Raw genomic sequence first — 13,303 nt, forward strand, 5'->3', positions numbered from 1 at the left:
TTCACCATTTTGATTATTAATGTTAACGAGCAGAAAAACACGTCGTAAATAGGAGGAATGTACGTAGCCGTAACAGGTCAACACGATGTGTTGCCGGACAAGTGGGCGGCACCAGTCAGGAGAGCGGGGTTGTGACGTCACGTGGGTAGGGTCTATAGGGATGGCCACGGCCCGTGTCACAAAATGGATTTGCTGTTGTTGTGCTGGCCTGACGAGAGAAAGCGCACGGTACTCCTTCATGCTTTGGGAACGGAGGGCCAAAGAGTTTTCTACACCCTGCCTGAAACTGGGACTACATATGCTTCTGCTATTACGGCGCTGAGGAACCATTTCGTGCCCAAAGTGAACGTCATTGTTGAGCGGCACAAGTTTCGTCAAAGAGGCCAGAGACCAGATGAGACGGTAAAACAATTCCTAGCTTCGCTACGTGAGCTAGCTGCAGCATGTGATTTTGGTAACATGGAAGACCAAATGCTTCGTGATCAGCTACTCGAACGTGTTGCTAATACACGCATAAGAGACAGACTCTTACTCGAGGCAGATTTAACACTGGACAAGGCTACTACATTAGCGCTGCAGATTGAGAGTGGATTGAGAGATGCTAACGTCCTTTCGGAGGCTAATGCTATGGCGGCTGCTGTTGCTGCTCCGGTGAGAGCTCTTCAAAGACTGCCCAAGTCAAGTCGTCGCGGGGATAAAAGGAAACCAACGACTTATTGTCCTGCCAAAAATCAACCTGCTGGTAACAACCGCTCTTGTTATCGTTGTGGCTCCACTGCTCACCTGGCTAACAATCCTGCTTGTCCAGCTGCAAAAGTTACCTGCAACAAGTGTCAAAAAGTGGGACATTTTTCACGTGTGTGTCGTTCAAGTCAAAAAGAGGTACGTGAAGTTGTGATCAATGAGCCCACAGTTCTTTACATGAACAATGCTGCACGGGATAAGATCCTATGCACAATACAAGTTACTGTTGATGGACAATGTAAGGACATTGAACTGATTGTGGACACAGGATCTTCTGTTTCTATTGTTCCCGAGAGTATTTGCCGCACTCTTTTTCCAAAATGTGTCTTAACTCAACCTACATTTGCTCTTGTTACATATGCGAAAGAGAAAATTGCTGTAAAAGGCTGCTTGAAAGCGACTGTTACACATGATGGTCACTCTACTGTTGGCACATTAGTTGTAGTTGAGTCGGGAGCTGCTCTCCTTGGCTTGGACTTATTTGAAGCTTTGCAAATGAAACTTGAAGGGAGGAAAATTTTAACAACAGCTCCTTCTCAAGTTCAAGTGCCTACTCCTGCCACTGTTACTGTGCGATGTAAATACTGAACCGAATATTGCTACAGAGGTTCTAGTGCAGGAAATTGGATGTGCTAAGAATTTTGTTCATAAAGTGCAGATACTACCCGATGCTGTTCCAATCCAACAAAAACTCCGAAGACTCCCACTGTCAGTGAGACAGGCAGTTACAGAGGAGCTAAATGATCTTCAACAGAAGGGGATCATAGAACGCATTGATGCTTCTCCTTGGGTCTCTCCCATAGTTGTGACACAGAGGAGAGATGGTGGCAAGCCACACATGTGTGTGGATTTGAGAGAACCAAATAAAGCAATCGTTGCGGATTGTCATCCCTTACCTCATATGGATGAACTATTCTCAAATCTCAGAGGGTCAACTGTTTTCTCCACAATTGACCTGGCTTCAGCCTACTACCAAATGCCACTACATCCTGAAAGTCGTGATATTACTGCATTCATCACACATGATGGACTGTTCCGTTTTTGTAGAGTGCCATTTGGTTTGGCTTCTGCTCCATCAGCGTTTCAGAAAATGATGTCAATCCTGCTTTCGGGTTTGCCTGGTGTACAGGCGTACCTTGATGACATCATCTGCTATGGGAAAACACAGAAGGAACATAATGATAACTTACGCCGAGTGCTACACACATTGACCAATGCCGGCCTCATGCTGAACATGCAGAAATGTAAGTTCAACCAACAATCTCTGAACTACTTGGGACACACCATTTCCAAAGATGGACTTCACCCAGACCAAGACAGAATTACAGCTGTCATCAATGCTCCAGCCCCACGTGATACATCTTCGCTGAGATCTTTCTTGGGTCTTGCATCTTGGTATAGCAATTTCATTCCGGATTTTGCTACGGTTGCTGAACCACTACGTGCAGTGCTCAGAGACTCTAGTGATGTAAACTTCAGGTGGTCAAGTCAAGCTGACACAAGTTTTGCTGCACTTAAAAGCTTGATCGTGAATAGCCCTGCTTTGGCTCTTTATGACCCTGAGTTGCCTACTTATGTCACTACTGATGCTTCTGATTACGGACTGGGAGCAGTACTGACACAAATGCACGTTGATCAGACTGAGAGAGTTGTAGCTTTTGCCTCCATGACTCTCTCCCCAGCTGAACGGAAATACTCTACTGTGGAACGTGAAGCTCTTGCCTGCGTGTGGGCTGTGGAAAAATGGAGAACTTACCTCTGGGGACGTCGTTTTGTGTTGCGCACGGATCATCAGGCACTTACGACACTACTCACCTCCAAGGGTTCTAGCCGTGCTGGATTGAGAATCGCTAGGTGGTCAGCACGCCTGCTCTGCTTCACTTATGATGTTACATATCGCCCAGGCTATATGAATGTGAATGCAGATTGCCTTTCTAGGTTGCCACTGGCTGATACAAATGAGGACACTGATGAACCAGACATGATTGCTGCTATATTCAGAGAATCACTGTGTGCTATTTCCCTTACAGAATTTTCAGTTGCGTCTGAAAATTGTCCTGAGTTGATATTATTACGGCGGCAGATTCAAGAAGGTTGGCCTAAAACAAAAAAAGACCTGCCACAGTATGTTGCACCTTATTTTCAGTTACGGGATGAACTATCAGTGCACGATTCACTTGTCCTGAGAGGCAGTGACCGTCTAATTGTTCCAATTTCACTCAGGGCTAGAGTAGTTGATTTAGCGCATGAGGGACATCAAGGCATTGTCCGTACTAAACAGAGGTTACGTCAGCTTTACTGGTGGCCACAACTAGACGACCTAGTTCATTCTGTCATTTCATCTTGGATTAACTGTCAATTCAGTGATAAAGTTGCTATTACTGCACATGCACCACTTACACCTGTTGAACTTCCAAGTAAACCATGGGAGAAAGTAGGTGTTGACATTACTGGCCCATTTGAGAATGCTACTTGGGATTGTCGTTATGCCATTGTACTTACAGATTATTACAGTAAATGGCCTGAGGTTGCATTCTCCTCTACTGTTACTACAGAAGTTGTGGTTCGCTTTTTAGCCACTGTGTTCAGTAGGGAAGGAAATCCGAATTTCCTTGTCTCTGATAATGGTGCTCAGTTCACATCCCATGCATTTGCAAATTTTCTAAAAGAGAGAGAGATAAAACACCTGAGATCTAGTGTGTACTATCCTAAAGCAAATGGAGCTGTTGAAAGATTTAACAGAGTGCTAAAGGAGTGCATACAGACAACTGAAAGAAACCGTAGACCATGGAAGGAAGCTGTTACAGAGTTCTTACACAATTATAGAGCTACTCCTCATGCGACTACTGGTGTTACTCCATTTGAGTTACTCCGTAACAGGAAAATGCGCACCAAACTAAACATTCTTCCAACTGTTAACAAAAACAGAATCCATGAACAGGTGAAAGAAACGGTGAAAAGAAAACAAAACAAAATGAAAGAATACACTGACAAAAGAATCCGAGCAACACAACCTTCATTTAAAGTGAATGATACTGTTCGTGTCCGCAGACCAGAACATGTATCCAAAGGATCGTCAAAGTTCACAGAACCGTTGACCGTAATGAGAAAAGTAGGACAGAACACCTATCTTTTGAGTGATGGACGTAAGTGGAATGTTTCAAAACTCGCACACTTTCCAAAACAAGCTGTAAACGTTGCCACTGAAAATCATGACGCCGTATTTGATTCTCTTGCATTGCCTGAAAACCCTAATGTACCTGATCCTGTTCCTAGACGCAGCCAGAGATCTAGAAACACACCAAGATGGTTGACAGGTTTTGTAAGATAGAGGGAAAATACATCATTGTTACTGTTCTAAAGGTAAAATAAGAAGTTAAAATTGTTACTGTTCTAAAGGTAAAATAAGAAGTTAAAATGACAGATGTTTAAAATGAGGTTACACAAGTGTTATTAACCATTTCAAATGTCATTGTGTAATACAGGTTGAAAAATTTGTTATTGTACTAATTCAAATGTTAGTTTGTACAAAGTTTGTTGTATGATACAAAAATGTAAGTAATTGCTTCAGAGAAAGGGAAAATGTTGTGTTGTGAAATGAAGTGAACGCTAGGGGGTGCACTTGGATATTGCAATGAAGGGCATCCTAAAATGTTGTGTAAAAGAAAAAGAACAAAGAGATTAAAGAGGGATTGAAGCCACTACACGTCTGTTGCTTGCTTTGTTACTTGCCTTGCTACAATACCACAGTGCAGAAGTGGCTACATTATGTCCCAGACCGCGTTGGTGGCAAAGTTCGCAGCAAAGCTCGTCAGATGAGGAGGAGGCTTTAGTTTTTTTTTTTTTTTTAAATAACTTTACTGAGACTTAATGAAGTTTTCTATTGTTGTGATTCGATTAAAATTAATTTTGAAATCTAGTCGAATTTTATTTACTCGTTGTTAACTGATATTTTGTTAATCGTTCATGAATTATATTTTATAAGTCATCCTAGCTGTTTATTCTGTCTGTAAATAAAACAGGACCTCTATATATAGGCAAATTTAAAGAATTAATAGCATCATGGTTGTAAATGAAGGAAAACAACATTGATTCAGCGTTGTTCCAGTATTATTAATAATATTAATAATCGAAATGACGTTTAGGTTTTGTAAAAAAAAAAAAAAAAAAAAAAAAACTTCAACGTTGGAATAACAATAATCGAGGGTGCAAAAGTGATGACAAATCAACGTCGGGTGTCTACGTTGATTCAACAATATAAGACTGACAGCGGAAAGTTGATTCAACATCATTTCAATATCTGTTCGCTATCTAGGATATATTTTGATTGCATCAACTTTTTTTGGGATTGAAAAATAAAGACACAATTTTACCTCCATACTAATGTCCCATCGTCATCCTGCAATGTTGCGAGAACCACGCTGCACCCAAACCACGACGCGATGAAAGGCGGATTCGACCAGGCAGTCATCGGGTTGGCCCATGCGCCTCCAGATGGTAGTCCCAAGGTCCAGCCAACGCACGTGTCCCACACGCTAAACGGTATAACATTCATTAAAAATAAATAAATAAAATTAAAAAACGATTTGGCGGCGTCTCGTCTAAATCTGCATCTTGTTATGGGGCTGCAACTTCAGGAGCCGCCAGTGAAGACTACTGAGGTGTTCGAATTCATGTTCCTCGGATAGCGTCCGACAGTTCCATGTAGTCCTTCTAGGGATGAACAATATTTTTTCCATGAAGTGGTACGACTGATTAAAAAGCCGCCAAATCATAGATCCAATTATTGTTGAAACATTGACTGTTGTTGACTCGGCCACGATAATGCAGCTCTGTGCGCGCCGCGGTGTCTGGCGCCATCCTTTGATACTAAATTGAGTTTAAGTGTTGTGGGGTCAAGACCTTACACACGCTTGATGCAAAGATCAATCAGACGCGTGCTGCTTAATTGCCTCACTCAAAAGTTTTACTTTTTTTTTTTTTTTTTTTTTTTTTAGTAATCAGCTACTCTTCATTTGAATGACTTTCATCATGCACTACCAGGGACGTCACTCGATCCAATACAATACTGGGGCAACGGCGAGCGAGACAAAAACATTTTTTTTAGCACTTATCCATCATAAAAAGTCAGGAATAGCGCTTTAAACTATGTATTATTACACCAAAATACATATTTCTGTAAAAAGTGACTTTTTTCAGCCATCAGTATTCAAAATCGGGACATCCCTTCTTGATAGAGCATACACCTCTGCTCATGCTCATCAACTTCAATCTATCGTTGACCTCTTCCTGCACTCTGCTGCTCCATTTTGTCTGGACAGAAATGGTGGGGGGGGGGGGGGGGGGGTATCACTGTAACTGTTAACCAATGACGTACCGCGACCAACACGTCACTTCTGCTCATTAATATTCATGACATTAGCTACTGTTGCTAAGTAGGGATAAGCCACCGTTCGTCCCTAATAGGAAATGAATTGAAATCGTGTACGAAGATGTTTACAGAGCTAAACCTACCAATTCTCTCCGAAAATGATGTGCCTGGTGCCAAATTCACTGGCAAAGATGTGGAAGAGCATAAAAATGTTCAGTTAAAGAGATAGCTTGAGTGTCGAAGGCTGAAAAAGACGAAAAAAACCTGAGCCGACCAAAGCATAGCCTTAGCTTTTTTATCGACGCGACTGACAATTACATTCTCCTGTTTCAACAAGCTATCCTTTACCATCAGCCCTGTCTTTCTTATATATCCTCTGGTTGTCCTACGTCTCTGACCGTTCTTGGGGGTAATTTAGTTAGCTTTGAGTAGCAGTCGCAAATGCTACTCAGTGACAGCCAACGAACACTTTTAATTTTTTCATTGATAACACATCTTAATCCTATAATTTATTTACACTTCCCCCTTACTAAAGTTTTACATATATATATATAACAGAAACGGTAACAGTGGCAGTCAGATACCATTGTAATTCTTTTCAGGTCATTCATTGTCAGAAGCAGTACGGCACAACGTTACGCTAAAAAAATAAGTTAAAAATATAAAAATGGCTTACCTCTTTGTCCTCTGAAAGACCATGCCAACCCAACAAAATGTTTACTGCATATGAAGTGTGAATGGATTCACCGAGCTGGTGTTAAAGTCCACGCAAGTTGATTCGGTCTTCACATTTTTTCCTCCTGAGTTTTTGGTTTCCGGAAAAGTATGAAGAAAACATCCTTCATGTGTCGTAATGTCTAGAGTCGTTTCTACAAGTTCCAAAAAAGCAATGCGTGATCGGCATGTTCGTTTTTGAAAGATTACCGGCGAAAAGTAGCACAAATTACGTTGTTTCTATGTGAGGACGTGTCTATAATGTCCCACTTCGGCTTTACTTACGCTTTACCATGCGACGTCACGGTCTAAAAATAGCATGCGTGCGGTACGCCATTAATCAGCGTTTCTCAAATAGTAGGTTGTGACCTAAAATTGGTTTATGTTGCCTAGGTGGGTTACCTAGTTTATCTGTCTCATGTATCCTTGCTGCGAGCAAATAACTTTCTAATATCCATTCGCAAGAGTAATGTTGTTTGAGTCAAATACGAAATACATCTTTTTACCGATTACAGGGACTGCAGTAATAAATAAAAAGCTTTAAAACAGCTGGAAATTATGATGAGCATATGTAACAGGTACACGCAGGTTCGCATGTGTGAAGCGCTGCGTGGAAAAACCTTCCCTCCAATGCCTTTATGTGGATACGCTGGCAGCTGTGTCGCCAGCTCGAGCTTATGGCTCAGCGGTTAGTGTCTCCACCTGCTGAAGTGAATGTGAGTGTGGACCGTATCGGAGCGCGGCACGTTTCACTGGTTGCACATACATACAAAATCGTTAGACTTTACATCCCACAGTAAGGCAATTAATTCAAACAGATCGATTCTGTTCATTTAGGTCAGTGGTCTCCAAACTATTCTACATAGGGGTGCAGGATTTCTCTCCAACAAAACCAAACCAAACCTTTTCACCAATCTGGTGTTTTATAAGTAATCAGTTGTTTGCAATCAGGTGCTGCTTGACTTAGTACAAACCACATTGGTTAAAAGTTCTGTGCTTGATCAGTATGAACAAAAAACAGGACCCACAGCGGCCCTCGAGGACTTGTTTGGAGATTCCTGATTTAGGTCATATAACAATAAGTTCGCCCACTTAGAAAATAGGTGGAGGCCTGAAATTTCACTCATTGATGCATTTCCACTTATAGAGACATAATCGTAAAAAACATCCGGAACTCACATTGTATGATTTTTCAATCATTTATATGGGTTCATAAGTATTTGTACTAGGGATGTCCCGATCCAGGTTTTTGCACTTCCGATCCGATACTGATATTGTTTTGCATTTCCGATCCGATACCGATACTGGCCGATACCGATACCGGCCTATCTGAGCATGTGTTAAAGTTTAAAGTTATTTAGCCTCCTTACTTAGTTGTCAGACTCATGTTGAAAAAGGTTTTAGGACTCTTGATAACAACTAGCCAGCTGAATTAGGTGAGTTTGAATAACACACAACAGTTGGTAACAAGAAACTGACCTGTTTATTCAGTGACAAACACGAAACATTATAAAAAAACAGAAATGGCATAGTCGGTCAGTAAAATGTGCAAATAATATTGTAAACTGTCTTAAAAAAGCAAAACAAACAAACAACCTCAGTGGAAAATCCCACAAACCCTTTTAATGCTTTTAATGTTTCGTGCATTAGTTACAATAATTGTATAAAAAGCCTCAGGTTTAAATAAACGACTATTTCAGTATCAAGTTAACATTTTAAAACAGTAAATAAAATACTCAAGTCCCCATTCTGTATCAGCAGCTTTAAACTACATTCAATTCATTTAATTTTGCGAATCAACTGTTAAAGTTGTTAAAATTGCCCCCGTTATTCCATAATTTCCCTTCTGTCTACTTTCGACATGTTAAAGTTTTAAAACTGTTTTGAAGATAGATTCAAGTCAAGATTTTGCCGATTTAGGAGTATTTTAGATAAAAAGTTAATTAGGTTCGCTTGGAAGGTTCACAACAGACTACTAGGGAAGTCTCCTGCTTTAAGATGGCGGATGTTTACTATGTAGTTTTCCATACTTCAATGTTGCTAACGCTGTCGAGTCTGAAATCCTGCATCTAGTTCTATATACATATGATATCTATTATCTACAGTAAAATAATGTTGACGTAGTTTGTAGCGGCTGTCAGCAGCAGTCAGGTATTCTTGTGTTTTTTATCCAGCGGCATGAGTTGAGCTGAAGCCGTGAGTCGAGCATTGGCATGACCCGGGTCTATGACAAGCATGAGGTTTACTCTCGGGACACAATGCAGTCCGTTTCTCATTGCGTCCCGAAGACCGCGCTATGTATTAGTTCCGCTTTACTTGACATATTTCAATAATCGGAATTTGGATGTTTGTGAATCGTTCTCGAATCTTCCACGGCCGAATCGCTCAAGGATGTAATGATGGCTGGGCAGGTTATACCGTGTTTCTAAGTGTTGGATGGTGCGTCTTTACTCTCGAGAGATAATGGCTCGTCATCCAGAATGAATTCTTCGGCAATGACTCTTGTTATTCCCTGGGCTTTGGGACTGTCGGGTGCCAGTTTGTCACGCATAGCAAAAGTTTCTCCCAGTGTTAGTTGCGTAGGACCTTTCTTTTTGTCTTCGGTTTTCTTAACATACTCCTCATATTGTTTGTGGTGGTATTTCACTAAATGCTTGATTAGGTTGGTTGTATGAAAACTTCTTACAGCTTTACCACCACGCTTGACTTTATTGTGGCATATGTTGCACTCTGCCTCTTCGTCTTTGTCATCTTTTAAGGTGAAATGATCCCACACAGCTGACATTTTTACCGATAAAGTCTCTCGGTAAATTGGGAGACGGTAATGTAGTGTATTAAAGGTGTGCCGTAATTTTAACCGGATTTTAGGGACACCGAAGCAAAAACTGGAATGGATTATGTAAACTGGTGCGCTGTAAAACCCGGACCGGACTTCAAAAACAAAACAAAAAAATGGATCGGAAGTCTGGATCGGAATTTTTCCGTGTCGGCCGATCTGATACCGATGCGCATTTTTTTTGCCCATACCGGCGTCCGATCCGATCCAAATATCGGATCGGGACCTCTCTAATTTGTACCCCAGTGAAAATCAGTGCTAATATTTAGTGCAGAAGCCATTGTTAGCAATTACAGAGGTCAGACGCTTTCTGTAGTTCTTCATCAGGTTTTCACATATGGAAACAGGGATTTTGGCCAATTCCTCCACACAAATCTTCTCTCGATCAGTCAGGTTTCGGGGCTGTCGTTTAAAAACACCAAGTTTCAGATCCATCCAAAGATTTTTTTATTGGATTGATGTCTGAAGACCACTCCAGAACCTTGATATGCATTTTACGCAGCCACTCCTTGATCAGCTTGTCATGTTGGAAGATTCAGCCACGACTCATCTTCAAGTCTCTGAGGGAAGGAGGTCGTAGCTCAAAATCCTATACATTTCAGCATTCATTCTCTACTTTATACAGTACAGTCGTCCTGTCTCATTTGCCGAAAAGCCCCCCGCTCCCCCATACCACACAGTGGGGATGGTGTTCTTGGAATTGTACTCATCCTTCTTTTTCCTCCAAAAACGACAAGTAAAGTTTGCACCAAAAAGTTCTACTTTGGTCTCATCTGACTAATTTCTCCCATGACCACTCTGCATCATTCAGATGGTCCCTGGCAAACTTCAGACGGGCCTTCACATGTACTAGCTTCCACAGCCTTTGAAACTGTGCATCCAGCTCTCTGCAGGTCATTGACCAGCTCTTGCCGTGTAGTTCTAGGCTCGCTTTTCTCATCATGAGTGATGCCCCACGAGGAGAGATTTTACATGGAGCCCCAATCTGAGGTAGATTATCAGTCATGCTTAGCCTTTTCGATTTTCGAATCAGCAACAGCCAGGGGTCAGTGGAAGCTCAGGCAGCAAAGGTGCACAAACTAGAAGAACAGGGCCAGATCAGATAATTGACCCATATCATCTTAAATTCAAAGGAAATTGCAGTTCAAAAATTGGCAAACAGAACTCTACATTTTAAAGACAAATGGTTTAAAGCAGGGGTCCCCAACCTTTTTTGCACCACGGACCGGTGTTATTTGGGTCTTTTTTTCACGGACCGGTGTTCTGACAAATTTTGCAACCCATCAATAATTGCAACGATGAGGTTCTGCGCATGGGCATAACGTTAAACATAGCCGCAAAATGCGCAAGTGCAGCGATTCCAAAGTAAACACTACAAACTTTCTTGAAAGAAAGGAATATTAACTTACGTTTGATCATGGAAGGGCCCGTAGAAAAGTTTCCCTTATGCCCCTTTCCCACTGAAACTAGTGGGTCAACGCGCGTTTTTTCCAAGCCGATGCTACCCACTAGCAATTGGCATTTGGCACCTTTCCCATTGTCAAATAAAAAAAGCCGTGTCTTTTTTTTTTTTTTTTCCACCCGTCTAACCCCCAACCCCTCCTCAGCCGTGCATAAGATTACGTGACGTCACCACGCTGAGATGCGCGACCGAATGGCGTACTGCACGCAGGCTATTTTTAGACCGTGACGTCGCATCGTAAAGCGGAAGTAAAGCCGAAGTGGGACATTATACACCAGCCCTCACATAGACCCAACGTAATTAGTGCTACTTTTGTCCGGTAATCTTTCAAAAACGAACATGCCGACCACGCATTGCTTTTTTGGAACTTGTAGAAACGACTGTAGACATTACGACAAATGAAGGATGTTTTCTTCATATGTTTCCGGAAACCAAAAACTCAGGAGGAAAAAATGTGAAGACCGAATCAACTTGCGGGGACTTTAACACCAGCTCGGCGAATCCATTCACGTTACATATGCAGTAAACATTACGTTGGGTTGGCATGGTATTTCAGAGGACAAAGAGGTAAGCCATTTTTAAATTTTTAACTTATTTTTTTAGCGTAACGTTGTGCCGTACTGCTTCTGTCTGACAATGAATGACCTGAAAAGAATTACAATGGTATCTGACTGCCACTGTTACCATTTCTGTTATATATATACATATATAATCAACTTTAGTAAGGGGGAAGTGTAAATAAATTATAGGATTAAGATGTGTTATCAGTGAAAAAATTTAAAGTGTTCGTTGGCTGTCACTGAGTAGCATTTGCGATCGCTACACAAAGCTAACTAGGAGAATGTCATTGTCAGTCGCGTCGATAAAAAAGCTAAAGCTATGCTTAGGTCGGCTCGTTTTTTTTCATCTTTTTCAGCCTTCGACACTAATGCCATCTCTTTAACTGAGCATTTTTATGTTCTTCCACATCTTTGCCAGTCAATTTAGCACCAGGCACATCATTTTCGGAGAGAATTGGTAGGTTTAGCTCTGTAAACATCTCCTTCGTACACGATTTCCATTCATTTCCTATTAGGGACAAAAGGTGGCTAGTCCCTACTTAGCAACAGTAGCTAATGTCATGAATATTAATGAGAGGAAGTGACGTGATGCTTGCGGTACGCCATTCAATTCAGCTTAAAGAAGTAAACAATGCAGAGCAACATGGCAGTAAAGGATCAATACTCTTCTTGTGCTGAGGCAACGTAGGCGACGTGAATTTTGGTTTGAAATTGAAAGGAGTCGTTAAGTCAAAGAAAGGGGGAGAAGAGCCTTTGTTTCATCTGTTATGGCTATTGCTAACGCTGCTACACGGTACCGATTGTTCGCGGTATGTGGATCCGGCGACTGGCATGTTGTTATGACGCATCACGTAAGAGACTACGTCACCATGTAGATTAGGGTGTTGACTGTTGACCCAGGGTTTTGCTTTCAGACTGCATGGCGATCAGAGCCGAGGTGATTTTAACGCGGGTCGCTTGGCGGGTTGATTGACACGGGTCGAAGCGGGTCGCTGCACCTTTCCCACTGCCACCAAAAGCCGATTGTTAGTGGGTTGACACGGGTTTTTTGGCCAGTAGGAAAGGGGTATTAGATACATCCTGCCATTTAAGCTGCACACAACAACTGCACACCGCTCTCACCATTAACGACTTCGCCTTGTCGTTAAACATTCATTAAGAAGCCCACTGCACAAAGATACAATGTTGGAAACTGTAACAAGATTTTCAATGCTCTTGTAGCGATGTCAGGATATTCCAGAATGACTTTAATCCAGAACCTCGGTAGAGTTGTTGTCTCAAATGTACGTTTAATAAGGTCGCCGTCATTTGCGATCTCTACAAGTTGATCTTCCTGTTGCACAGACATGCTCAAATCACTCGCTTTATTCACAAACAGGTCATGAATCCACTCCTTCGCAGTTCGTGGGTCTTAGAGGTTGTAGGCTCGTCAAGTGACCTTTTCGCCGTGAAAATATCTCCAAAGATGTCTGTTTTCCAGTCATCTTCGGTCGAGTGAGGGCTAATTATTTCCGGGAATAAATGTGCTGCGCCCGCGGCCTAGCAATACGCTATTATCGAGGACAAGAGTACATAGATATACTGGACTGTCTCAGAAAATTAGAATACACAATATT

At 41.8% G+C, this 13,303-nt stretch overlaps 1 protein-coding gene across 1 annotated transcript; it reads left to right on the plus strand.

Moving 5' to 3' along the window:
• The first annotated feature begins 2,161 nt into the window (after positions 1-2,161).
• On the plus strand, positions 2,162-4,487 carry LOC130919947 (uncharacterized protein K02A2.6-like). Its single transcript, XM_057842617.1, has 2 exons — positions 2,162-4,107; positions 4,144-4,487. Exon 1 carries the CDS (start codon positions 2,369-2,371, stop codon positions 4,073-4,075), a length of 1,707 nt encoding a protein of 568 aa, XP_057698600.1. The 5' UTR covers positions 2,162-2,368; the 3' UTR covers positions 4,076-4,107; positions 4,144-4,487.
• The last annotated feature ends 8,816 nt before the right edge of the window (positions 4,488-13,303 follow it).

This window comes from Corythoichthys intestinalis, chromosome 8 (genome assembly GCF_030265065.1).
Source record: "Corythoichthys intestinalis isolate RoL2023-P3 chromosome 8, ASM3026506v1, whole genome shotgun sequence".
Classification (NCBI taxonomy): Eukaryota; Metazoa; Chordata; class Actinopteri; order Syngnathiformes; family Syngnathidae; genus Corythoichthys; species Corythoichthys intestinalis.